We start from the raw sequence: 23,495 nt of genomic DNA on the forward strand, positions 1-23,495 counted from the left end.
TTCCGGCCGGGGCGGCGCGCGGGCCGCCGGGAGCGGGTGACGTCAGCGGGTGAGATGGCGGAGGCTGCGGCCGTGTCTCCGCTCCGCTTCTTCTGCCACTGCTGCAAGGGCGAGGTCTGCCCCAAGCTGCCGGTAAGCGGCCCCCCCGCCGGCCCCCCGCGTCCCGCCGCCCCCGGGGGGGAGGGTGGGGGGCGTCCGCCGCCCGGAGCCCCCGGCACCGCCGCCATCTTAGGCCGGGGGGGGGGGAGAAATTCCGCCGTTCGGAGGCGATTCGGGTCGTCGGGGGGGGGGAGGACCCGGGGGGGGAGGGGGTAGACGGAGGGGGGGGGGTGGAGAGACCTGGGGGGTGGGGAGACTGGCGGGAGGGTCTGGGGGGGTGGGGAGAGACCGTGGGGAGGGGGAGAGGGTGGGGGTAGACGGGGGGGGGAGACTGGCGGGAGGGTCTGTGGGGGGGTGGGGAGAGACCGTGGGGAGGGGGAGAGGGTGGGGGTAGACGGGGGGGGGAGACTGGCGGGAGGGTCAGGGGGGGTGGTGGGAGACCGGGGTGGGGAGAGACCCTGGGGAGGGGGAGGGGGTAGATGGTTGGGGGAAACCTGTGGGGGCGGGAGGGTCTGGGGGGGGGTGGGGAGAGACTAGGGGGGGCGGTCCGGGGGTGGGAGAGGGTGTGGGGGTCCGGTGGAGAGGGGAGAGACTGGGGGGAGGGTCCAGGGGGTGTGGTGGGGGGTCAGGGGGTGGGAGAGACTGGGAGGGGGTGTGGGGGTCCCGGGGCTGGGTGTTGGTGAGAGGGAAGGGGAGTGGGTGGTGGGATTGTGAGGGGGAGGGGAGGGAGGGAGGGACGGGGATATCAGGGGGGGAAGGGGTGGGAGGGGAGGGACGGGGGTATCATGGGGGTGTCTGGGGAGGGGGCTTGTGGGAAGAGGTGGTGGGATCGTGAGGGGGAGGGACATAGGGGTTGGGGAGGGAGGGGGAGAGGACGGTCGGGGGTATCATGGGGGGGGTCGGTGGGGAGGTGGCTTGTGGGAAGGCGAGGGACAAGGGGAGGTGGGAATGAGGGACGTGGGAGGGGAGGAATGGGGGGATTCTGTGGGGAGGGGGGTTTGTGACGAAGGGGGTAGTGGGATCGAGAGGGGAAGGGGTGGGTGGGGGAGAGGGGAAGGGGTGGGTGGGGGAGAGGGAAGGGGGTGGGGAGATTGTGGGGGACGGGGGTATTTGGGAGGGAGGAGAGTGTCGGGGTGTCGTGGGGGATCCGTGGGGGTGGGGGGAAGGTAGGAATGTGTGGGGGTGGGGAGGGGAGGATTGGGGGCTCAGGGTTTGGGATGAAGAGTGTCAGAGTGGGGATGGGCACTGGGAACGGGAGCAAGAAGCAGGCAAAATGAGAATGACTGATCACTTCCCCCCCCCCCCCCCCCCGATACATGCTAATGGTCTCGGAAGACACCAAACCACCCCCATCCCATTGTTATCGGTCCCTCTGGAAACCAGACCCTTTCCCCCATCCCGTTGGCATTGGTCCACATGGAGAACAGATGCCTCCCATCCTGTGCCAATGGTCCCCACAGAGACCAGAGCCTTTCTCCATGCCATTTGTCCCATGGAACAGCAGACACCTCCCCATCCCATATCAGTGGCCGCCGTAGAGACCGGACTCCTCCTCCTCCCCCCCCCCCCCCCCCCCCCCCACCAAGCCCATGGTGGTCTCCATGGAGATCCGGTGCCCAACTCTGCATTTCAGTTCCAGATTCCCCTCCCCTCTCCCTCCCAATCCTGTTTCATGGCAAAAGTAGTCCCCATACCCTATGCCAACTTGTTCGACACCTCGATGACCAGCACCCAGCCTAACCACTGCCGACCCTGTGATATCTGCCTCTGCACATCTTTCGCTTTAATCCCATCCTTTCCCCCCAACCACCTCACCTCCCTCCCCCCCACCCCCGCGACAGGCCCAAGTCAACACATGACTTGTCACTTTCGTCTGGGCACAACATCTGCAGTTTGGGGGTGGGAGAGTAAATGCGGGTCTAAATCTTCTCGGTACCAGGAGCACTCACTGTTTCTGCTTCAGTGTAATAGTTATATTTTCTATGACTGGTTTTAAATGAACGCATTGTCTTGTATGGTGATGGCAGAAGACCTTGTCGACCTGACTGCCAAACAGCACATTAACGAGCTTTATAAATGTTCCTCCTGTGGTACTGATCATATCCCCAGTGATCTAAATCCACCCACCGTTCAAGAATACAAAAAATGTTGGAAGTGTTCAGCGGGCGAGGCAGCCTCGGTAAGGAGGGAAGTGGTCGGTGTTCTGGGGCGAGGCCCCTTCGACTGCTCCCCTCCCCACCGATACCGTCGGAGCTTCCAGCATTTTCTGGTGGTGCTTCTGGACTGCAATTTTTTTTGCTCGGTTACTTGCTTTCCCCACTGCCCTGTACCTCCGGTGATTTAATCCACCTCTTTCGCTCAGGTACCTTCTCTCCTTCACTTATCCATCTGCCTCATGCTGCCACTCAAAAATCCTTCCCGTCTCATCCCCCAGCATGTGGCGGCTCTCCTGATCCTCTCCACCTTCTTCCCAGTATCCCTGCTGTCGTTCAGTAATCGGTAAATTGGTTTATTGTTGTCACGTGTCCTAATGTACAGTGAAAAGCTTTGTTTTGCATGCCATCCATACATATCAGTACACTAAGGTAAAGTAATAACAGAATGAAGTGTTAGCTACAGAGAAAGTGCAGTGCTGGCAGATAGTAACGTGCAAGGGCCACGATGAGGTAGACTGTGAGGCCAAGAGTCCACCTTATCGTACTAGGGAACCCTTCAATAGTCTTATAACAGCGGGACAGAAGCCGTCCTTGAGCCTGGTGGTACGTGCTTTCAGGCTTTTGTATCTTCTGCCTGATGGGAGAGGGGAGAAGGAGAATGTCTGGGGTGCGTGGGGTCTTTGATAATGTTGGCTGCGGTCTTTGATTTTGTTGGCTGCTTTCCCGAGGCAGCGAGAAGTATTGACAGAAGTATATACAAGCGAGGCTGGTTTCCGTGATGTGCTGAGCTGTGTCCACAACTCTGCAGTTTCTTGCGGTCTCAGGCAGAGCAGTTGCCGTACCAAGCCATGATGCATCCGGGTAGGATGCTTTCTACGGTGCACCTATCAAAATCGGAAGGGTCAAAAGCACACGCCGAATTTCCTTAGCTTTCTGAGGAAGTGGAGGCGCTTTTCAATAAGCCCTCATGCTGTGTGGTTTTAAGGGTGACACCAGCCATGGGTAAAACCTGCACTGGCTAGGTGCCCTGCAAGTCAATTTAAACCAAGCATTAGAACCACGCTGAGTTTGCATCCAGTGTAGCAGCTGTGTATTCATTGAACCCAGACAAATGGGGCAGTGCTGGCCAAGGGAGCTGGATGTGAAATGTATCTCGAGTACCACGGGCTGGGTACAGATGCAGCTGGCGAATGCCATGCGGTTTGTGAGCTGCCAGAAGTTCAGTCCTCCCGCTGAGAGGCAAAGGAAGGCTGACAGAGTGATAACGGGGGGAGAAGAGGGTGTTCTCGCCAGAGAGCGCAGCGAAGATTCAGCAGACAGGTTCCCAGGCTGGAGGAGAGATTGACCAGACGTCATCTCTAACGATCACAGTGCCAAGAATGATTTGAGATCTTGTGGAACTTGTAGATGCTTTCTCTCTGCTGATGTACCTCTCTCGCTTGTTTCCGATCTCTCCCCCTCTGCCCATCACCCACACACTCCTCCCTCAGCCGCACCCACCCCCCCCCACCACCCCCCGCCCGAACCATCCCCCTCCTCCCACTTCTCGGCCCTTCACCCTCCCGTCCCCTTGGCCCCTCCCTCCCTCCCTGCCCCCCCTCCCCTTGGCCCATTCTCTCCACAGACCTCCCCTCCCCCCTCTGCGCTCCCCTGGTCCTGCCCCATGTGTGGATTTGATGTGCAAGCGTGCCCAGTAGCCCCGCGGTGACGCCCCTGACTTCTGTTGTCTTGCAGGAATACACTTGCCCCCAGTGTGAGTCAGGCTTCATCGAGGAGGTCACCGACGAGACCAGGTGGGTGGTTGCAGCCGCCAGTCACCCCTCGTCGTCTCCCAGCGGGCGGGACACTGACATGGAGAACGCCCTGCCCTAGCGTGGACCTTTCCAGTGGTGACAGGAGGAAAGTCCCAACTCCGGACAGGACCCAGAGCTGGGGGTGGGGAGGGCTCCTGCAATCCCCACAAGACGGGCAGGCGGAAGAGAGCAGGAGGTGCAAGGTGTCCCGTAGATCTGCTTTGAACAGTCAGTGGGGATCGGGTCCTGATTTCCACTGTCAGATCCGTCTCTGAATCCCATCCCACCATTGCAATCATCACTGACGGCTCTACAAGAGCAAGCTAGGAGCAGAAGTAGACCACTCGGCCCCTCAAGTCTGCCCCCACCGTTCAATACGATCATGGCTGATGTACCTCAGTCTCAACCCCTCTTCTGTGCCAGTTTCACATTGTCCTCAGTTCCTTTATCTTCCAAATATTTATCTACCTCCAGCTTAAATGTATCCAGTGATCCAGCCTCCACCACCCTCGGGGGCAGAGAATGCCAGGGATTCACCTCCCCCCTGAGACAAGGAACTTCTACACGCCTCAGTTTGGAATGACCGGCCCCTTGCAGCTACGTCCCCTTGTTTGTGGCGCTCCCACTGGTGGAAACATCTCCACATCTCCCTGTCGAGCCCCCTTAGCATCTTGTATGTGTGAAGAAGGTCACCGTTCATTCTTCTAAACTCCAAGGAATACAGACACCAACTGTCCAGCCTCTCTTGATAGGACAGACCCTGAATCCCTACCAACGAACAAGATGTTGGAGGAACTCAACAGGTCGAGCAGCGTCCGTGGAGGGAAATGGACAGTCTGCGTTTCGGATCGAGACCCTTTATCAGGTCCAGAGACGTCAACTGTCTGTTTCCCTCCGCAGATGCTGCCTGGCCCACTGTGTTCCTCCAGCATGTTGCTCGTTGTTCCAGATTCCAGCATTCTGCAGTCTTGTGCCTCTGAACACTACCACCCTGCTTCAAGGAGGACAACCGCCCCCTCCCCAGGGGGTCGGGGAAGGGACGTAACTGCTGGCCTCACAACCAACACCTGGGGTCCCACAAACGAGCTCGCTTATCTCGCGGACCGCTGGAGTGGACGGTCCGGTGACGTATCCGGCAGGTACGGAAATGGGACGTCCCATCTTGCGCAGAGGAGGCAGGCTCTTTCCCCTGTCTCCCATTCTACCTCCAACAGGTGGTTGGTTGGGGGATACTTGGAGTATTCAGGACCAAACCTGGAGCACAGTCCCAGGGGGAAGAGTCCCTGGGGAGGAGGAAGGGGGCTGGAGGGAGTCTCCCTGAGGGGAATACGTCCAGACGCTAAATAACCCGGTCTTGTCTCCACAGCTTCTTGGATGGGGGGACAAACGGATTGGACGAAGATTCAGCCACACAGTTTGCAGAGGTAAGTCTGTTCCCCGCCTGCGTCTGTATGTCCCTGTGCGTGTGTGTGTGTGTGTGTGGCACCTGTTCCCTGCGTGTGTGTGTGTGTGTGGGGCGCCTGGTCCCTGTGTGTGTGGGGTGTGGGGGGCGCCTGGTCCCCGCCTGCGTGTGGGGGGCGCCCGGTCCTCGTGTGCATGTGAGATGCCTGACCTTCACCTGCCTGTGTGTGTGGGGCGCCTGGTCCCTGCCTGTGTATGTGGGCTGCCTGGTCCCTGCCTCTGTGTGTGTGTGTGTTGTGGGGGTGGGGGGTGGGGGTGGGGGTGTGCCTGGCCCCTGCCTGCCCATCCTCAAGCATGAACCTACCCTGTTCCTGCAGACTGAGCTGCTGTGATGTCCCGGCGGAGCGACACTCCCTCCCCCTTCACCTTCCGCTCAGGGGTGGCCTCCCATCCCTGCTGGGTTCATAGACCTCGCCCACTTCCCCCCCCACTCTCCCCCGTCCCATAACCTCTCTCCCCCCCACCCTCTCTCTCCCTGTCCCATAAACTCCCCCGTCCCATAACCCCCCCTCCCTACCTTCCCAATCTCTGCTGCTATTACCCCCCCCACCCTTCTTTCAGCTGTGGGATCGGACCTTCCTGAACCTGGACCAGACCTTCCTGCTGGTGGACGGGAGACCTTTCCGCGGCGGGACCTCGCTGGACCACGAGGGCGGTGCGGCGGAGCGGGCAGGGCAGCAGAGCGACATCTGGGGCCCCAGCCGGCACACGAGGTTACCCATGGCCAGGAGGTACCGATCCAGGGCGTCCTCCCGGCCGGAGAGGTCCCCGGCCATAGAAGGGTAGGTTGGAGTCCGCGCCGTCCGCCGCAAACCCGGGGCGCGGTCCGCTCGTTCCTCCCCACCCCGGGACCGGTGCCGGCCCCGGCAACGTTCTGGCCAGGTCGGGAACGGGATCGGGAGGGGGGGTAGAGCAACGGATTCTCTCCCTCCCGTCTCACTGTTGCTGCTGTTGTCTTTGCAGGATAATCCAGCAGCTGTTTGCAGGACTCTTCTCCAACGCCGGGATACCGGGCTCCCCGCACACCTTCTCCTGGTGAGTCCGGCTCCCCGCACATTCCTCCCAACCCCCAACTCCCACGTATCCCCTGATCACTCCCCAGCATTAACGCGCTGGGTGTGTTCAGTTGAACCGATGCTTTGTTTCGTACGGTTCCACCCTCACCGGTCGTGAGTATTCTCTATCACGCGGACCTCCATCTTAACACCGGTGTAGTGTTTCTAATCAGTCCATCTATGCACACCTCCATTGGGACAGTGAATACACTCTGTGTCTGACCCTGGGAGTGTGTGACGGGACGGTGCGGGGGAGCTTCACTCTGTGTCTGACCCTGGGAGTGTGTGACGGGACAGTGCGGGGGAGCTTCACTCTGTGTCTGACCCCGGGAGTGTGTGACGGGACGGTGCGGGGGAGCTTCACCCTGTGTCTGACCCCGGGAGTGTGTGATGGGACGGTGTGGAGGGAGCTTCACCCTGTGTCTGACCCCGGGAGTGTGTGATGGGACGGTGTGGAGGGAGCTTCACCCTGTGTCTGACCCTGGGAATGTGTGATGGGACGGTGCGGAGGGAGCTTCACTCTGCCGACCTGCTCCCTGTCCCAGTACTGCTCGGGTTTCAGGGCGACGGGGAGAAGCTGCGGACTGATGACAAGAACAGTGGGTGATACGTTGCCGATGTTTTTCTCCCCGAGGAGCGGGCTGCTGCACTCGAACCCTGCCGATTACGCCTGGGGCCAGAGCGGCCTTGACGCAGTCATCACACAGGTGAGGAACGGCCATCGGCTCTCCCCGTGTTTGGTACCCCTGGGGGGATGGTCCTGGGGCGCTGGGTATGTGGGGTGCAGAGCTCTGCTCTCACTGCTTCCTCCCCTTCTCCCCCCAACACTCCCTTCCCCAGCCCTCTGTTGCCCCCCCCACCCACCTCATTGGTCCTGACTGGGAGGGAGAGTGGGCTGTGAGAGAGGGTGGAGGGAGGAGGGACGGGGACAGTGGGGGGGAGTTGGGGGGGGGTGGAGAGGGAGGGTGGGTGCATGTTGGAGGGAGGAGCAGGGAGAGTAGGGGTGCGAGTGGACGGGGAGGGAGGGGGGAGGGAGTGTTGGAGGGGAGAATTGCAGAGAAGGGTCGGGTGGGAGGGGGAGAGGCAGTGGAGGGGAGGGAGGGGAAGGGTGGGGTGGGAGGGGAGGGGGATTGGAGGGGGTTCCCCCGGGCTCTGGGCCGGTCCGGATCTCCCAACCTGTTTGTGTGCTGCAGCTCCTGGGCCAGCTGGAGAACTCGGGACCCCCGCCCGCCGACAAGGACAAGATCGCCGCCCTGCCCACCGTGGCCGTGTCCCAGGAGCAGATCGGTGAGTGGGGCGCCCGCTCCCATGTCCGGGGGGTTCCCGAGGTGCGCGCCCTGAACCGGGGGCGGGGGCTGAGGCTCGGTGGTCTTGGGGTGGGGGTGTGCAGCATTAATGCCCCTTGCCCCCCCCCCCCCACTGACGAGCAGAGGGTGAACATAGGACAGCTCTGAACTGCAGTATCCGTCTGGAACCCTGACGGTGGGGAAGGGAGGGGTGCAGGGGAGGGTGGGGGTGCAGTGGGGGTGGAGGGAGGAAAGGGAAATGTGTGGGTTGGGGGTGGAGGGGGATTAGAGAGGGAGGTGAGGTGTGGGAGGGGGGTAGGGGTGGAGTGAGGGGAGGGGGTTGGGAGGATGGGATGGGGAGAGGGGAGGGGGTGGATGTGGTCGGGGGTTGGGTAGGAGGTGAGGGGGGGTGTAGGAAGTGATGAGGGGGTGTGCGAGGTGAGGGGCGCCGGGGGGAGGGGGGTAGGAGGTGATGGGGGGGGTGCGGGAGGTGAGGGGTGCCGGGGGGGAGGGGGGGACATGGGAACTGCAGATCGGCCGGAGCTGGGGAAATGCCCGACACTGGTTGGGTTGGGCGGACCTGAACCCACTTGAGGGTGGGGGGGGGGCGGCGGAGGTTGGGAGAACTGTCTTCGGCTGGACAGAGAACCCCCCCCCAGCTGACCCACGTCTCTGACACACCCCCTCCATCTCGTGTCTCCACAGACTCGGCCCTCGAGTGTCCGGTGTGCAAGGAGGACTACCTCCTGGCGGAGCGGGTCCGCCAGCTGCCCTGCCAGCACCTCTTCCACAATGCCTGCATCGTGCCCTGGCTAGAACTGGTGAGTGCCCCCACCCTGCGCCCGTGCGGAGCGCGGGGCTCACTCGGTGACCGCCACCACGCCAACCTTGCCACCTTTCCTGGGGAGCATCCCGCGCCCCCCCCCCCGTCCCTCTGCAGAAACAAGGCTTCCTGCTGGTCACTGGATTACAGGTGAATCCCACCACTTCTCCCCAGATTCACTGCCACAGAGTTATACAGAAGGCAAACAGGCCCTTCGGCCCAACCAGTCCGTGCCTACCTGAGCCAGTCCCACTTGCCTGCATTTGGCCCATATCCCTCTGAACCTTTCCTATCCGCGCACCTGTCCAAATGTCTTTTAAATGTTATAATTGTACCCACGTAAACCGCTTCCTCTGGCACCTTGTTCCATGCACCCACCCACCCGCTGTGTTCAAAACCTTGACCCTCCGGTCTTAGAATTAATTCATGGAGCGGATACGGGATGATTTTCTAGACCTGATGAGATGACAAGCTAATTTACATCTAGTGCTGTGGGTTAAGAAAGTTAATTGGTGATCTGGAAGTTAAGGTGACTTTGGGGAGTAGTGATCACAATGTGATAGAGTTATCTAAAAATTAAAAGGGATTTAGCTTGATCTGAAATTAGGGTGAATAAACGACCAAAATCATGAGGGGCTCAGATAAGGTGGGTGGTCACAATCCTTTTCTCCACGGTAGGGGAGTCTTAGAAGGCAGAGATTAAAGGGGAAAGGGGGCCTGAGGGACAGTGAGGCGGCTTTGGTGGCCTGGGTAACATTTGGAGTGGGAAGAGATCATTAATGTAGAGGGTACACACATTGTCTTAGAGCTGGTAGATCCCAACAGGAAGAGTTGACAGCTGTGGCTATCAAGGGGAATTAAAGATTATACAGGAAGGCTCGTAGTGTTGGTATGAGAAAGGGGCAGCACACTTGTGCAGTTGTTAGATTCACCACCTCATGGCTTCAGAGACCCGGGTTCAATCCCAACCTCCGGCGCTGTCTGTGTCTGTGTGTCTGGAGTTTGCACCTTCTCCCTGTGACTGCGTGGGTTACCCCGGGTGCTCCGGTTCCCTCCCACATCCCCAACAACTAGCCACTGTGAATTGTCTCCCTAATGTGTTTTTTTGAGGGGTAAAAATCTGGTGGGGGGGGGGGGGAGAGAATAAACGGGATTGGAGTCAATGGGCGTTTGACGGCCAGTGTGGTCTTGTTGGGCCGAAGGGCCTGTTCCCTGCTCTGTGGCCCTGATTAAAAACAGGATTCGTGTGAATAGGTGCTTGATGGTTGGCGCAGACCTAGGCTGAAGGACTGGGAACATTAACTCTGCAAAGGAACACCAAGGGTCTCCAAAGAGAGCTGCAGCAGAGTAGGTGAATTCAGAACAATGAACGGTGCTTCCATTAAAACCTACAAAGGGAGGATGTCCCCAGCTGAGACGTACGGAGCCAGGGGTTGGGGGTATTACAGTCTCAAAGTGAAGGGGCCGGCGGTTCGGGACAGAGGAGAGAAGGAATTTCGTCACCTAGAGGACGGAGAATCCTCAGAGTTCTCCACCCAGCCTTGGGTCACTGAGTGCGCTTAAGATGGTGATCAATGGGCTCTCAGCTGCTGAGGGAATCTGGGTTTAGTGTGGGAAAGTGGTGCTGAGGTGGCGTGATTGAATGGGGGGGGGGAGCAGAGGGGCTGATTGCTCTGCTCCAGTTTATACAGAGAACAGCACAGCACATGCCCTTCAGCCCACGATGTTGTGCTGAACTAATTAAACCAATGATCCCTAACTAATCTAATCCCTCCTCCCCGCACATTGACCATTATCCCCCTCTTCATGTGCCTAAGAGTCTCTGAGACGCCTCTATCAAATCTGCCTCCACCACTGCCCCTGGCAGCACATTCCAGGCACCCACCACTCTGTGTAAAAACAAAACTGCCCCACACATCTTTAAATTTACCCCCTCTCACCTTAAATGCATGCCCTCTACTCTTAGACATTCCGATGCTGGGATAAAGATACAGGCTGTCTACTCTATCTGTGCCTCGCATGATCTTACAAACCTCTGTCAGGTCTCCCCTCAGCCTCTGCCGCTCCAGAGAAAACAACCCCAGTTTGTCCAGCCTTTGCCTTGTTCTTTGTCCCTTGTAGAGTGGGAGTCGTGCAGGGCACTGTCCGGACTGACCCTTGGCCCCCACCGTCCGCGCCAACCTAATCCCATTTCCAACCCTTGGTCCACAGCTTTGACGACTCAGGTTCTCGTCTTCATATTACTTCAATGTTGTGAGAGTTTCTACCTCCCTCAGGCAGTGCATTACTGATTCCAACCCCACCCCTCACCCAGGGGGAGAATATTCCCAATCAGATCCCCTCTAAATCTCTCCCTCCCCTTCTCCCCCCTGCCCCAACCCCTGGTCTGGGACACCCAGACCTGCAGGGAGAAGGTTGGAACAAGTGTAGCTTTGACTTGGGTGGATTGGCTGGGTCTGCCTCAACACTTCAGGTGGGTGTGGCTGGTGAATTGTTCACGATTTGTTCCCCTACCAAAAGTCTCGGCATTTTTCGGATGTGTAACACACAAGAATGCAATAGGAGTAGGCCACTCGGCCCCTCAATACAATCGTGGTTGACCTACACTGGCCTCAACTCAACCAGTCCCCCCCCCCCCCAATTCAAATATTTATCCATCTCCACCCAGTGATCTGGCCCTGACCACGGGGGGGGGGGGGGGGGGGGGGGGGAGCCATAGAATTGCAGGGATTCACCTGCCCCTGAGAGAAGGAATTTCTACCCACCTCAATTTTAAATGACTGTCCCCTTGTTCATGATGCTCCCACTGGTGGAAATGTCTCCACATCTCCCCTGTGGAGCCCGCTTGTGTTTGAATAAGGTCAACCCTCGTCCTTCTAAATTCCAAGGAATACAATCCCAAACTGTCCAGCCTCTTCTAATGGGGCGACCCCCTCCTACCTCCCGCCTTCCCCTCCCACGAATTAGCCTGGTGCATTTAATCCTCTGGCTTGCTTCTGTCTTCCAGCACGACACTTGTCCGGTGTGTCGCAAGAGCTTGAACGGGGAGATCACCACGGGTCACCAGCAGACTTCAGAAGAACTGGCAGGCAGGGAAAGCAGGCAGCGAGATCCCTGGACGTACTGAAGGACTCTCTGCAGGGAGTACTTTGCAACCCAACCCCCTGCACAACTCAATCAGTAATATTGTAAATTATATATATTAAAGAATTAAGTGGGCACAAATGCAGACTGGTGACTCCCGAACTGACCGAGGGAGGGGGAAGCCAGGCTGTCATTCTGTGAATCATGTGTTTAACAATGTGGGATCGGTCCGCTTCTCAACGGTTGCACTAAAGGAATAGCTCTCCGCACGTTCTGTTCAAACCCCTCCCCTCCCTCCCTGTTTTGGGCACGGAAGGTTAACCCTCAGTCTCACAGGAAGGCAGGTTCTGAGCTGCTTGGAGCATGCGGGGAGGTTTAGTTTCCTCGTTTTGTTGGTGGGGAGCGGTGTGTGAGCAAGCACGCTGGGGGCTGCACAGTTCCACCTGGATCTGAGCAACCCACCCTCAACATCTCGGTGTGCAGCAGGAGGGGTTCTATTTGCCCACAGGGATAAGATTCTGCCCATCCTCCCCTGCAATCCCACCAGGAAAGGGCTCCGTTCCCAGGCCAGGTGGAAGTGGGACCCGGGCCTGACCCCTCTCCCTAAGCTGTTGCTCTCTTCCACTTTACACACGGGTCTGCTGGGCTTCCGGGTGGGTGGAGGCAGCTACAACGGCGGTGGCTCCTCTGTCCTCTGCTCACACCCACAGCTCCAGGCCGGGCTCCATGCTGGTGGGGGAGTGGAAGTGAGGTGTCTGTTTTCTCTTGTCCAGGACCAGGATGCTTCCTCCTGGGACATTCCCCTACTCCACCCTCATACCCTCTGTCTGTTCTTCAACCCCCCCCCCCCCGCCCCATATTCTCCCCCTCCCCTGATGTATACAACTTCAGCCCCACATGGTGGAAGTTGGGCAACAGTAACTTTTTCCTGCTCCTTGCCCCTAGCCCAGGGGCAGGCGTGGTGTCTGCTGAAACTGCGTCCACAAGCTCCTGGCGCACACCGGTGCCCAGCTCCCAGCCTCCGCAGTCTCTGTTGCTCACGTGTGTACCACCAGGAATGGGGTCTGGACTAATCTGTCTCCCCCCAGACCCAGGGAGCCTGAGCCCAGTTATTGTCAGAGGTTGGACACCCCAGTTCTGATGGAACATCTGGGCCCCAGTATCCACATGGAATTTCATCCTGGGAATTCTCCACTGAGGACCTGTAGTGTGTTGGTAGGAAGGGTTATGGCCACAAACCCCAACAGGTAGAGTCTTTATTTCACCCGCACCATGGCAGTATTAGTGAAGGAGGATTCCACCTCCCGTTACTGGAGCCCCTGTTGTGCGTTTTTATAAAGGGCCAGTTTCATGATACAGTATTCTGAGTGTCGGTGAGAGAGACGGAGCCTTGAACAAAGCCGGCAGAGAGAGGGGTGAGGAGACGGTGGTGGGATGGTCTTGGGACACAGCACCAGACTCCTAATTCCTCTTATGTGTTGGTTGTAAATCAACAGTTGCCAAAATCAGCTGTAGCTGAGGTGGATTTGTAGGAAGGTTAATTAAAACCTTGATAAATGCAAGTCCACTTTCCAACAGCGACCAAGATGGGCATAAAGTTAATGCCAGAATGCCGTCAATTTGTGCAGTGTTAGATCTGGGGTTGGAATCTGACCTGGGGAACAGAACCCAACTGATAGAACACTCTGGGTCAGGTTGGTCCATGCACTGCACACTCGTTCATGATCTCATCTGGGGTAAGGTGGCCATGCGCTCTGATTCCAGCCCATTACTGTATCTGGGGTAAGGTGTCCATGCGCTCTGATTCCAGCCCATTACTGTATCTGGGGTAAGGTGTCCATGCGCTCTGATTCCAGCCCATTACTGTATCTGGGGTAAGGTGTCCATGCACTCTTGATCCAGCCCATTACTGTAGCTGGGGTAAGGTGTCCATGCACTCTCAATCCAGCCCATTACCTGATCCAAGTCTGGGTGACTTGCTTTGTATCATCACAAATTGTCTGCTCATGATCAATTTTCATCCTCTGATTAGGAGCAGGTACTTTTTTTAAATTAAAAATTAAATGTTGGGGTTGGGTTCAGATTGCCCGGGATGGAGTATATGTTGGATTTTGAGTTTTATTTTAAAACAAAAGCTTTGTGTAAATCCTCTTGAGGTCTGGGGACCTGCTCCCGAGGTAAGGGGACCCAGGACTCGGACCTGCCCCGAGGTCCCAGGTCCCACAGACTGTGGTGCCTCTCTGCCAGCAGGGGCCACCGCCGCTCAGCGGGGCCCACTGGTGGTGGAGTGCTGCCACTGTGGCCATCGGTCAGGGAGCGTGGTCCCTGGGGTGTGGGGGGGGGGGGAGTCTCCACACTGCACCCACCGACAGTGCAGACCCAGAGTAACAGGGAGGGGGTGCGGGGCTATCCCTTGGGGTGGGAGTTGGGGAGCAGGGAGACCCTCACACTGACCCCCTGCACCCATGCCAAGAGCAGCAGTGCAGCCACTGTCCGGCGTATCGATCAGTAACTGTGTCAAGGAGCTGAGACCTGCCATCTGTGGGTTGGGGTGGGCTGCTGTTTCTCCAGCAGGACCTCCCCCCTCAAGGATGTCATCTCTTGTTTCAGACACAGTCCCCGTTCATCACACTATCTCCTCCCTGAGCTATTAAATATCTGTGTTAATTGGTGATGCAGTTAAGAATCCAGAACCCCCAAAGACTCTGTTTAAGAACCGCAGTCAGACACTGTAACAAAATTAAACTGAACTGAGCATGGAAATATGCTCACCAGAGGAGAGTCTGTATTGCATTTTTTTCCGTAGTTGTAAATGTTTAATCTCTGTTCTGTCACTTGTTTAAAAGTTTTTATTTTGTAAATAAACCAAAACAAAAACTTCCAGTTGCCTCACCCAGCTGCTTTGGTGACTTTTCTCTCACGATGACCCCACACTGCAGAATGAGACACAGCCCCGTGTGTGTGTGGGGCCTGGCCGTGTACGGAGTTCTGCTGTCAGTTTGCCTGTATACATCTGGGGGAGTAACTACACGCTGTTCCTTGTTGAACATCACACCCCAACTTCCAGTGTCAGTGTAATACAGCACGGAAACAGGCCCTTCAGCCCAACTCATCAATGCTGACCAAAATGCCCATCTAAGCCAGTCCCATTTGCCAGCCACGGACCCACATCCCTCTAAACCTTTCCTATCCGTGTATCTGTCCAAATATCTTTTAAATGTTGTTATTGTACCTGTCTCAACCACTTCCCCATTTGATTCACGCACCACCCTCTGCGTGAAGAAGTTGCCTCTCAAGTCCCCTTTAAATCTTTCCCCTTAAACCTATGCCCTCTAGTTTTTGATCCCCTTTCCCTAGGAAAAAGACTGTGTGCATTCAACCTATCTATGCCCCTCATGATTTTATACACCTCTCTAAGGTCACCGCTCAGTCTCCTGTGGGGCAGCCGCGTTAGTGTAGCGGTTAGCGTGACGCTATTACAGCGCCAGCAACCTGGGTTCAATTCCGGCCGCTGTCTGTAAGGAGTTTGTACACTCTCCCCACGTTTGCGTGGGTTTCCTCCCACATTCCAAAGACGTACGGGTTAGGAAGTTGCGGGTGTGCCGCGTTGGCGCCAGAAACATGGCGACACTTGTGGGCTGCCCCCCAGAACAGTCGACGCAAATGATGTATTTCACTGTGGGTTTCGATGTATGTGTGACTAATAAAGAGATCTTGTGCTCCAAAGGTTCAAGTCCTAGCCTGCCCAACCTCCCAGCAGCATCCTTTCCAGCTAAATAACATCTTTCCTCCAGCAGGGCGACCAAAACTGAACACAGTACTCCAAGTGCAATATAGCGTCCCAACACCTATCCCCAATGCCCTCAGCTTCCCCACCTCCTGCCCATTCCCACTCGCTCTTGTCGTGCTCCCCATCTCCGCCTTCCCCCTGCCCACGCCTGGAGAGACTGTGGACACTGGAATCTGGAGCAACATGCAATCTGCTGGAGGAACTCAGCGGGTCGAGCAGCATCTGTAGAGGGGGAAAAGGGGATTTGAGTCCTGCTGCAGGGTCTCGACAATTCCCCCAACCCCCCCCCCCCCACACAGATGCTGCTCGACCCACAGAGTTCCTCCAGCAGACTGTGTGTCGTCTCCCCGCTCCTGTTCTCTTCCCAGTGTGATGACCCACACAGTTAAATAGCTGGGGGGGGGGGGCAGTGATAACAGAAACCTCCTTCACTGGTGCCCCCTCCTGGGATGGAGGGTTGACCAACACCAGAGTCAAAACAAAACTTCAGAAGGAGAGAAAACGTTCTGTACCATCTGCCTCGCTGTGAAGGTGACGCTGGTGAACGGAGCGTACACTCTGTGGAATTTGGCCGCCTTCCATCACTTTGTGTGGTTAATTCACAGGAATGGTCCCTGGTGCCTCCGTATCCAGAGATACCACGATCAGCAGTGTCCATCCTCCTCGGATCCAAGGGGCTTTAACTACAAAGGGAGCGGTTTCCAGCTTTGAGTCTGCAGTAAGGAAACAAGCTTCAGATCTGGTTTTATTTCCCATATTATTTTTAATTTTGATAAACAAAAGCTTTAAATAAAGTGCATGTATATGTGTTCCTTCCGCTGAGTGCTTCAGCAACGGAGAGAGACCGGCACCAGGGGAGGGGTAAGTGGGAACTGCTCCTGCCCCTCCCTCGCCCTCACCTTCCCATCTCACAGCTCCTGCCCTCCGCCTCTCAACTTTTACACTAAACCCTCACACGGCCCCGGCTGGTGGCCCAGTTCTCATTTTAACAGAAAATGCTGGAAACATTCAGCAGGTCAGGCAGCATCTGCGGAGACAGAAACGGTCTGGGGCCCTTCACCTGGTGCGCTCGTCTGCTGAATGTGAGATGCTGCTTCTCTTCGGCTAGTGCACGGGATGTGGGTTAGTTAGTCTGGCATTTCCATTTGAACCCTGGACAAGTCCCAGGAACTGTAGGTGGGATAACGCAGCCCCCACCCACTTCCCCTCGAGCTGGGCTATCCCAGAGGGTGGTTAGACCACTTAGGAGCGGAATTAGGCCATTCGGCCCATTGAGTCCCCTCCGCTGTTCAATCATGGCTGTTAGATTTTGATCGTTGCCCTGGATCCACTGGGAGTTCCAGGGCTGTCAGGGAACCAGGTGAGCTCTTGTTCTGGTCTATGACCAGACTGAACCGAATTCACACAGCCCAGCCGTTGCCCTGCCCGTGGCCCACTCACAGCACGGCTGTAAAGGAAGGAAGCTCAATGATCGTCCTCGGTGCTAAAGCAAAATACCGCAAAGATTAGGGATCTGAAGGCAAAGTGGGCTGGGGACCATCTGTGGAGGAAGGGACGGTTCAATGTTTCTGGTCCATGGCTTTCAAAAGGCTCAAATTGTGGGTTTGATCTGAGATTCTGGACCTCTGCAGGCATGGACCAGGGGTGAGGTTCTGCACCCTCTACAGGTATGGAGCAGGGGTGAGGTTCTGGGTCTCTGCAGGCATGGACTGGGGGTGAGGTTCTGCATCCTCTACAGGCATGGAGCAGGGGTGAGGTTCTGGGTCTCTGCAGGCATGGACTGGGGGTGAGGTTCTGCACCCTCTGCAGGCATGGACCATGGGTGAGGTTCTGAGTCTCTGCAGGCATGGACTAGGGGTGAGGTTCTGCACCCTCTACAGGCATGGAGCAGGGGTGAGGTTCTGGGTCTCTGCAGGCATGGACTGGGGGTGAGGTTCTGCACCCTCTACAGGCATGGAGCAGGGGTGAGGTTCTGGGTCTCTGCAGGCATGGACCAGGGGTGAGGTTCTGGATCTCTGCAGGCATGGACCAGGGGTGAGGTTCTGGGTCTCTGCAGGCATGGACCAGGGGTGAGGTTCTGGGTCTCTGCAGGCATGGACCAGGGGTGAGGTTCTGCACCCTCTACAGGCATGGACCAGGGGTGAGGTTCTGCACCCTCTACAGGCATGGACCAGGGGTGAGGTTCTGCACCCTCTACAGGCATGGACCAGGGGTGAGGTTCTGGGTCTCTGCAGGCATGGACCGGGGGTGAGGTTCTGCACCCTCTACAGGCATGGACCGGGGGTGAGGTTCTGGACTGCTAGCACGAACTAGGGGAGAGGGGAGAGAGGAATTGGATCTGAACGGACGGCTCTGGTCTGCTTGAAGTGAGCTGGAAGCTCTTTGCTTTCAGTGTTTAGATGGGCAGATCATTTCCCATAGAGACACAGGAGACCACAGACGCTGGGATCTTGGAGCAATAGACAATCTGCTGGAGGAACTCAGCGGGTCGAGCAGCGTCTGTGGTGGGGTGGGGCGGGGTGGGGTGGGGTGGGGGAAGGAATTGTCAAAACCCTGCACCGGGAATTTTCCAGTCACCCAATCCCACACCACAGCCGCCTTTGGGCACCACCTCCAGCGTATGTGGGCACGGGGGGGGGGGGGGGGTAACAGTGAAGCGTGTGAACCCGGGGAGGGGGGGGATAAAGGGTGGCAGGGGGCCGATGGAGTGGGCTGGAGCAGGGGGAGCAAGCCCCCCGGGGTGGAGAAGAGCAGTTCCTCAACAATCTGCCATGTGACATGTCTCACAACCCACCAGAGCAGTTTCCTTGTCCCCACCCCCAACCCCCTTCCGGCCCCGGCTTGGTCCCAACAGTTCTTACACAGGGTGTCACAGTTTCCCCCCACGAGAGGCATTTGCAAGTTGGAGGAAGCTTCACGGAAGGGCAGGGCGGAGGGGCCGTGCGCGACGGGACTGCGTGTGGCTGCGTCGGTGCTGGCCGGCGCTTGGACCCGCCCAAGCCAAGGCTTCACTTCTTCCCCTGGTCATCCGAACCGGCGACCCCCTCCTTCTCCTTCTCCTCCTTTGGTTTCCTCTTGAAGAATCCACACTGTCGGTGAGAGAAATATTTCCTCGTGAGGAGCACTGCCCTCCACGGCATGCCCACCCCCTGTGGCTCCCCAAATCCATTTGCTGCCTCGAACCGGGACAGTAAATCAGAGGCCTTTTGACGGTGGAACGTGAAGAGCAAAGAGCTTTGGCTGAAGGACCTTGACCTTGCCAGAGCCACGGAAACCTCTGCCTCCTGGAGCAGCCCAGCACAGAAACAGGCCCTTCGGCCCTACTGGTCCCTGCCGACCAAATGCCCATCTCCACTGGTCCCATTTGCCTGCGTTTGGCCCGTATCTCTCTAAACCTCTCCCCATCCATGGACCTTTCCAAGTTTCTGTTAAATGTTATTAGTGGACCTGCCTCAACCACTTCCTGCGGCAGCTCGTTCATACCCGGACCACCCCCTGGGTGGGAACATTGTCCCTCAGCTCCCTTTTAAATCTCTCCCCTCTCACCTCAAACCCATGCCCTCTAGTTCTTGATTAGCTTTCTCGGGGGGAAAAGACTGCGCATTCACCCTATCGATGCCCCTCATGAGTTTATGCACCTCTATAAGGTCACCCCTCAGTCCCCAAGGCTCCGACGAATAAAGTTCCAGCCTGCCCGACCTCTCCCTGGAAGTCAGGCCCTCGAGTCCCAGCAACATCGTCAAAATCTGCCCAAGTCTTTCCATCTTTAATGACGTCTTTACTGAGGACCCACTTGGCATTGATTTGGAGAGCCATTGACTCATCCAGCACGGAAACAAGCCCTTCGGCCCACCAAGTCCCCGCCGACCATCAGCCACCCATCTACACACCATCCCATCCCTTCTCCCCACAGGCCCATCGGGCCCACCCCAGACTCTACCCCTCACCCACACACTGGGAGAAAGTTACAGCGGCCAACCGAAGTAACCCTTTGGGATGTGGGAGGGAACCGGAGCATCCGGGGGGAACGCGATCACAGGGAGAAGGTGCAAACCACCCCCCCCCCACACACATACACACTGACACATACAGACACACACACATACAGACACACACACAGTGACACACAGACACTGACACACATACAATGACAGACACACACTGACACACACTGACGCACACTCAGATGCACACAGACGCGCACACACACTGACACACACAGACACACACAGACAGACAGACACACACAGACACACACAGAGCACTGTAGGTGGGGATCGAACCTGGGTCTCTGGGGCTGTGAGGCAGCAGCTCCTCCCGGTGTTTTAATTATGGGATATAGCTGGGATCAGAAAGATCCACGGGTTGTCACATCAGGGAGACGCGAGAGAATCAGGAGCAACAGACAACCTGCTGGGGGAACTCAGTGGGTCAAGCAGCGTCTGTGGGGGGACATGCACAGTCGACGTTTCGGGTCGAGACCCTTTATCCGGACTGAAAGAGTAGAGGGGAGGTCACCGATATAAAGAGGTGAAGGGCAGGGGTGGGCAAAACAACAGGAAGGAAGAACAGTGGCTGCACCAAGCTCTGCAGGTTCTACCCTCCTGCACCTCCTCAGTAAACCCTCAAACATTCCAACTCTTCCTGAGGTTGCAGTGTTAACGGCGGGCTGCGCTCAGAAACAAACCCTGGAGATGCGTACCTTCCAGAGGATGAAGACGATGAGAGCCAGAAGCAGGAGACCGCCGAGTGTGCTGCCGATAATGATCCAGAGGGAGACCCCAACCGCTGCTGGCTTCAGCAGCTCCAACATCACCTGGGCAGGAGGGGAGCCACGTCAGTGAGTCAGCACCAGTTCCCCAGGCGCAGAGGGAGATTTTCCCTGCAGGTGACCTGCTGTCATTTTGATTTTTATTTCAGCGTTTATCACCCGTGTGACATTCTTGTGATTTTAAATACAAATTGTTGCCATCCTGGTTCAGGACATACTCCAGCCCCACCAGGCCTACAGAGAGTCAGTGGACACCGTGTGCTCTCTCTCCAGGAACACCCAGGCGCAGACATATCCTGGGAAGAGGGGCAGGCAGTTGACTCGGGCAGAACCCTACTGTCTGGATCTGAGAGTGGCCGCCTTGGCCAGTCCCAAGAGCAGACTGACGAGGAGGTCCCACCGACCCAGCCGCTCTCCGAAGATCAGGAGAGTCGGGCTGAAGTGCAGCCAGAACTTCAAAAACCCGAACCTGCTTCTCCTCCAGCACCGAGGCCCCAATGTAAAGGCACCTTGCAGAGACCTCCAGTCAGGACAACCCCTCACCACTAGATGGCAGAACAGGCCAGCATGGCATGTCCAGGGCGAGGAGGTGCAGGAGGGAAACACCTCCGTAGAGGGTGTGGAGGGACGTTCCGATTCTGGCCATTTATCTGCTTCTGCTTGTTGAATGATTGAAGAGATCCATTTTATTTAAATGGAAGGACCCGATACCTCCTACCACAATTCAATGGTTCTCTCAAACTAAAACATGTTTAAACTTAGAAAATATTAGGAGTGGGGCTGTTGATCCTTCACTTAAATTTGAGGAGGTTTGGAGGCCATTTATTCAGTATTTCCAAAGGATATAAGCTGACCTTTTTCAAATCCCTTTCAATAACCCCTGAATACAGAGCTAACGACATAAGAATGGTTTTTTTTAACCGAAGAAATATCTATCTAGTTTTGTTTTTGAAGTTTTTTGGTTTGCTTTTGTTTATCTTTTGTTGATTTGGGGGTTCTCTTTTCATATAATTAAATCTCTTTTCAATTTTTTTTGTATCACACTCACTTAGCAAGAGCGCGGGAGGTCCAGACGATAGTCTTTACTCCTTGTGAGTACATATATTAAGTTATTACTGCTGACCACGTGTAGAATCATTAACATCATGTACAGTAATTTGAATTAATTTGAAATTCAATAAAGAGATTGAAAAAGGAGGGAAACACCTCTGGGGAGGGAGGTTCCGAGAGATGGCTCACATTGGGCGGGACCTACTGTAGAGGAGGGTCTTGGGATCAGCTGTAACAGATGTCAGAGGCTCTGGGCAGGAGCCTCAGAGGTGTGTGGCTTCGCCACTGTCTGATCCATTTGGGTCCGACCGTGGCAGGGGCAACATCAGCTGCCCAAGGGGGGAGGAGGGGGATGTTCTGACTGGAGGCAAACTCGTCCCAGACTCTGGGTCCTGGTAAAGAACAGGCAGCACCCCAGATTGTCCCTGCCCGGGAGTGTGTGGTGGGACGGTGTAGAGGGAGCTTCACCTTGTGTCTGACCCTGGGAGTGTGTGACGGGACAGTGCGGGGGAGCTTCACTCTGTGTCTGACCCTGGGAGTGTGTGACGGGACGGTGCGGGGGAGCTTCACCCTGTGTCTGACACTGGGAGTGTGTGATGGGACGGTGTAAGGGAGCTTCACTCTGTGTCTGACCCCGGGAGTGAGAGATGGGACGGTGTAGAGGGAGCTTCACTCTGTGTCTGACCCCGGGAGTGTGTGATGGGACGGTGTAGAGGGAGCTTCACCCTGTGTCGGACCCCAGGAGTGTGTGATGGGACGGTGTAGAGGGAGCTTCACCTTGTGTCTGACTCCATGAGTGTGTGATGGGACAGTGCGGAGGGAGCTTCACTCTGTGTCAGACCCCGGGAGTGTGTGATGGGACGGTGTAGAGGGAGCTTCACCTTGTGTCTGACTCCGGGAGTGTGTGATGGGACGGTGTAGAGGGAGCTTCACCCTGTGCCTGACTCCGTGAGTGTGTGATGGGACAGTGTAGAGGGAGCTTCACCCTGTGTCTGACTCCGGGAGTGTGTGATGGGACGGTGTGGAGGGAGCTTCACTCTGTGTCTGACCGATGCTGGGAATATTTGTCCCATTTACTGCATTTAAGCAGGAAGAGTCCAATTCCCAGTTCGGCAATCAAACCTCTGTTTGGTACCTCCAAACCCGTGTCAAAATCTGGACAAAGGTCGAACAAAGAGCCTCAGTTGTTTGAACATGTTGTAACCAGTGGTCACAGGGAAATGCTGCTTACCTCTCGATGGCGAGCCGTGTCTGGAACTGTCAGTACCTTCGGTGCCTGAACGCCCAGGGTGAAGGTGGTCACGATCTTTATTGATCTGAACTTCGCCTGTTGGAAGGGGTGGAATGTTTTAGCAAGGCCGGAGTATCCTCCTGGAGTATCGAACACACATCCAGTTATGGACGATTTCAGTCTGGCTCATCAGTGTTTGTAATGTGAATCCAGAGCCAAATAATGCTGTTAACTGCCCTCTGAAATAGCCCAGATCGGGGCAGTTATGGATAGGAGGTAAATGGCCAGTGCAGACGACAGACTGATGCCTTGGATGACCGTGAGCTGCAGTGGTTTGTACCCTGCCGTTCAGTGTAATGAGAGGGGATCTCAGTGGGAGCACCAGCTTCTCAGAAGGATGGTTCCTCTGGCGGGGGAGGGTGAGAAGTTCTGAAGCAGACGCACCATCACCAATATACCGACCACCCTCTGCATGAAGAAGTTGCCCCTCAGGTCTCTTTTAAATTTCTCCCCTCTCACCTTAAACCTGTGCCCTCTGGTTCTTGATTCCCCAACCCTGGGAAACAGACTGCGCGCATTCCCCCTGTCTATGTCCCTCATGATTTTATACACCTCTATTAGGTCATCCCCTCCGTCTCCTACGTTCCAATGAATGAAGTCCTAGCCAGCCCAGTCTCTCCCTATAACCCAGTCCCTCGAGTCCCGGCAACATCCTCGTAAATCTTTTCTGTACTCTTCCTAGTTTAACCACGTCTTCCCTAAAACAGGGTGACCAAAACCGAACACAATACTCCAAGTGCGGCCTCACCAACGCCTTGTACAACTGCAACATTATGTCTCAACTTCTGTACTCTGTGCCCTGACTGATCCATCCATCATCAAAGATCCCCACCATC

General features: G+C 56.5%; 2 protein-coding genes across 6 annotated transcripts in view; one reads left to right on the plus strand and one right to left on the minus strand.

Moving 5' to 3' along the window:
* The first annotated feature begins 3 nt into the window (after window positions 1–3).
* Window positions 4–14,638, plus strand: rnf115a (ring finger protein 115a). 4 transcript variants are annotated; one of them, XR_007958772.1, is made up of 11 exons: window positions 58–132; window positions 3,990–4,048; window positions 4,949–5,187; window positions 5,415–5,472; window positions 6,071–6,291; window positions 6,473–6,544; window positions 7,199–7,271; window positions 7,758–7,851; window positions 8,556–8,671; window positions 11,681–13,544; window positions 13,591–14,638. XR_007958772.1 is itself a non-coding variant. In XM_052045631.1 (10 exons), the coding sequence occupies exons 3-10, from the start codon at window positions 4,949–4,951 to the stop codon at window positions 11,798–11,800; spliced, it is 993 nt and encodes a 330-aa protein (XP_051901591.1). In that variant the 5' UTR covers window positions 58–132; window positions 3,990–4,048; the 3' UTR covers window positions 11,801–14,638. The 4 variants fall into 4 exon arrangements, 3 of the variants coding, with proteins under 3 accessions (XP_051901594.1, XP_051901591.1, XP_051901593.1); XM_052045631.1 differs by having other exon boundaries at window positions 11,681–14,638; XM_052045633.1 differs by having other exon boundaries at window positions 7,202–7,271; window positions 11,681–14,638.
* A 1,331-nt stretch (window positions 14,639–15,969) lies between these two features.
* Window positions 15,970–23,495, minus strand: part of itga10 (integrin, alpha 10) — a 103,083-nt gene continuing 95,557 nt past the window's right edge. Inside the window, exons 28-31 of one of the 2 annotated variants that reach the window (XR_007958771.1) lie at window positions 22,600–22,695; window positions 20,250–20,363; window positions 18,409–18,636; window positions 15,970–16,260 (exon numbers count right to left, since the gene is read on the minus strand). Coding sequence is in view for 1 of the 2 variants with exons in the window: in XM_052045594.1 (XP_051901554.1) it covers window positions 18,556–18,636; window positions 20,250–20,363; window positions 22,600–22,695 (291 nt within the window). In the remaining variant the exon portion in view is untranslated. Of the gene's footprint in view, window positions 16,261–17,251; window positions 18,637–20,249; window positions 20,364–22,599; window positions 22,696–23,495 lie in introns of those variants that run through there. The other variant, XM_052045594.1, reaches the window with a different exon arrangement.

This window comes from Pristis pectinata, chromosome 40 (assembly GCF_009764475.1).
Source record: "Pristis pectinata isolate sPriPec2 chromosome 40, sPriPec2.1.pri, whole genome shotgun sequence".
In the NCBI taxonomy this organism is placed as follows: domain Eukaryota; kingdom Metazoa; phylum Chordata; class Chondrichthyes; order Rhinopristiformes; family Pristidae; genus Pristis; species Pristis pectinata.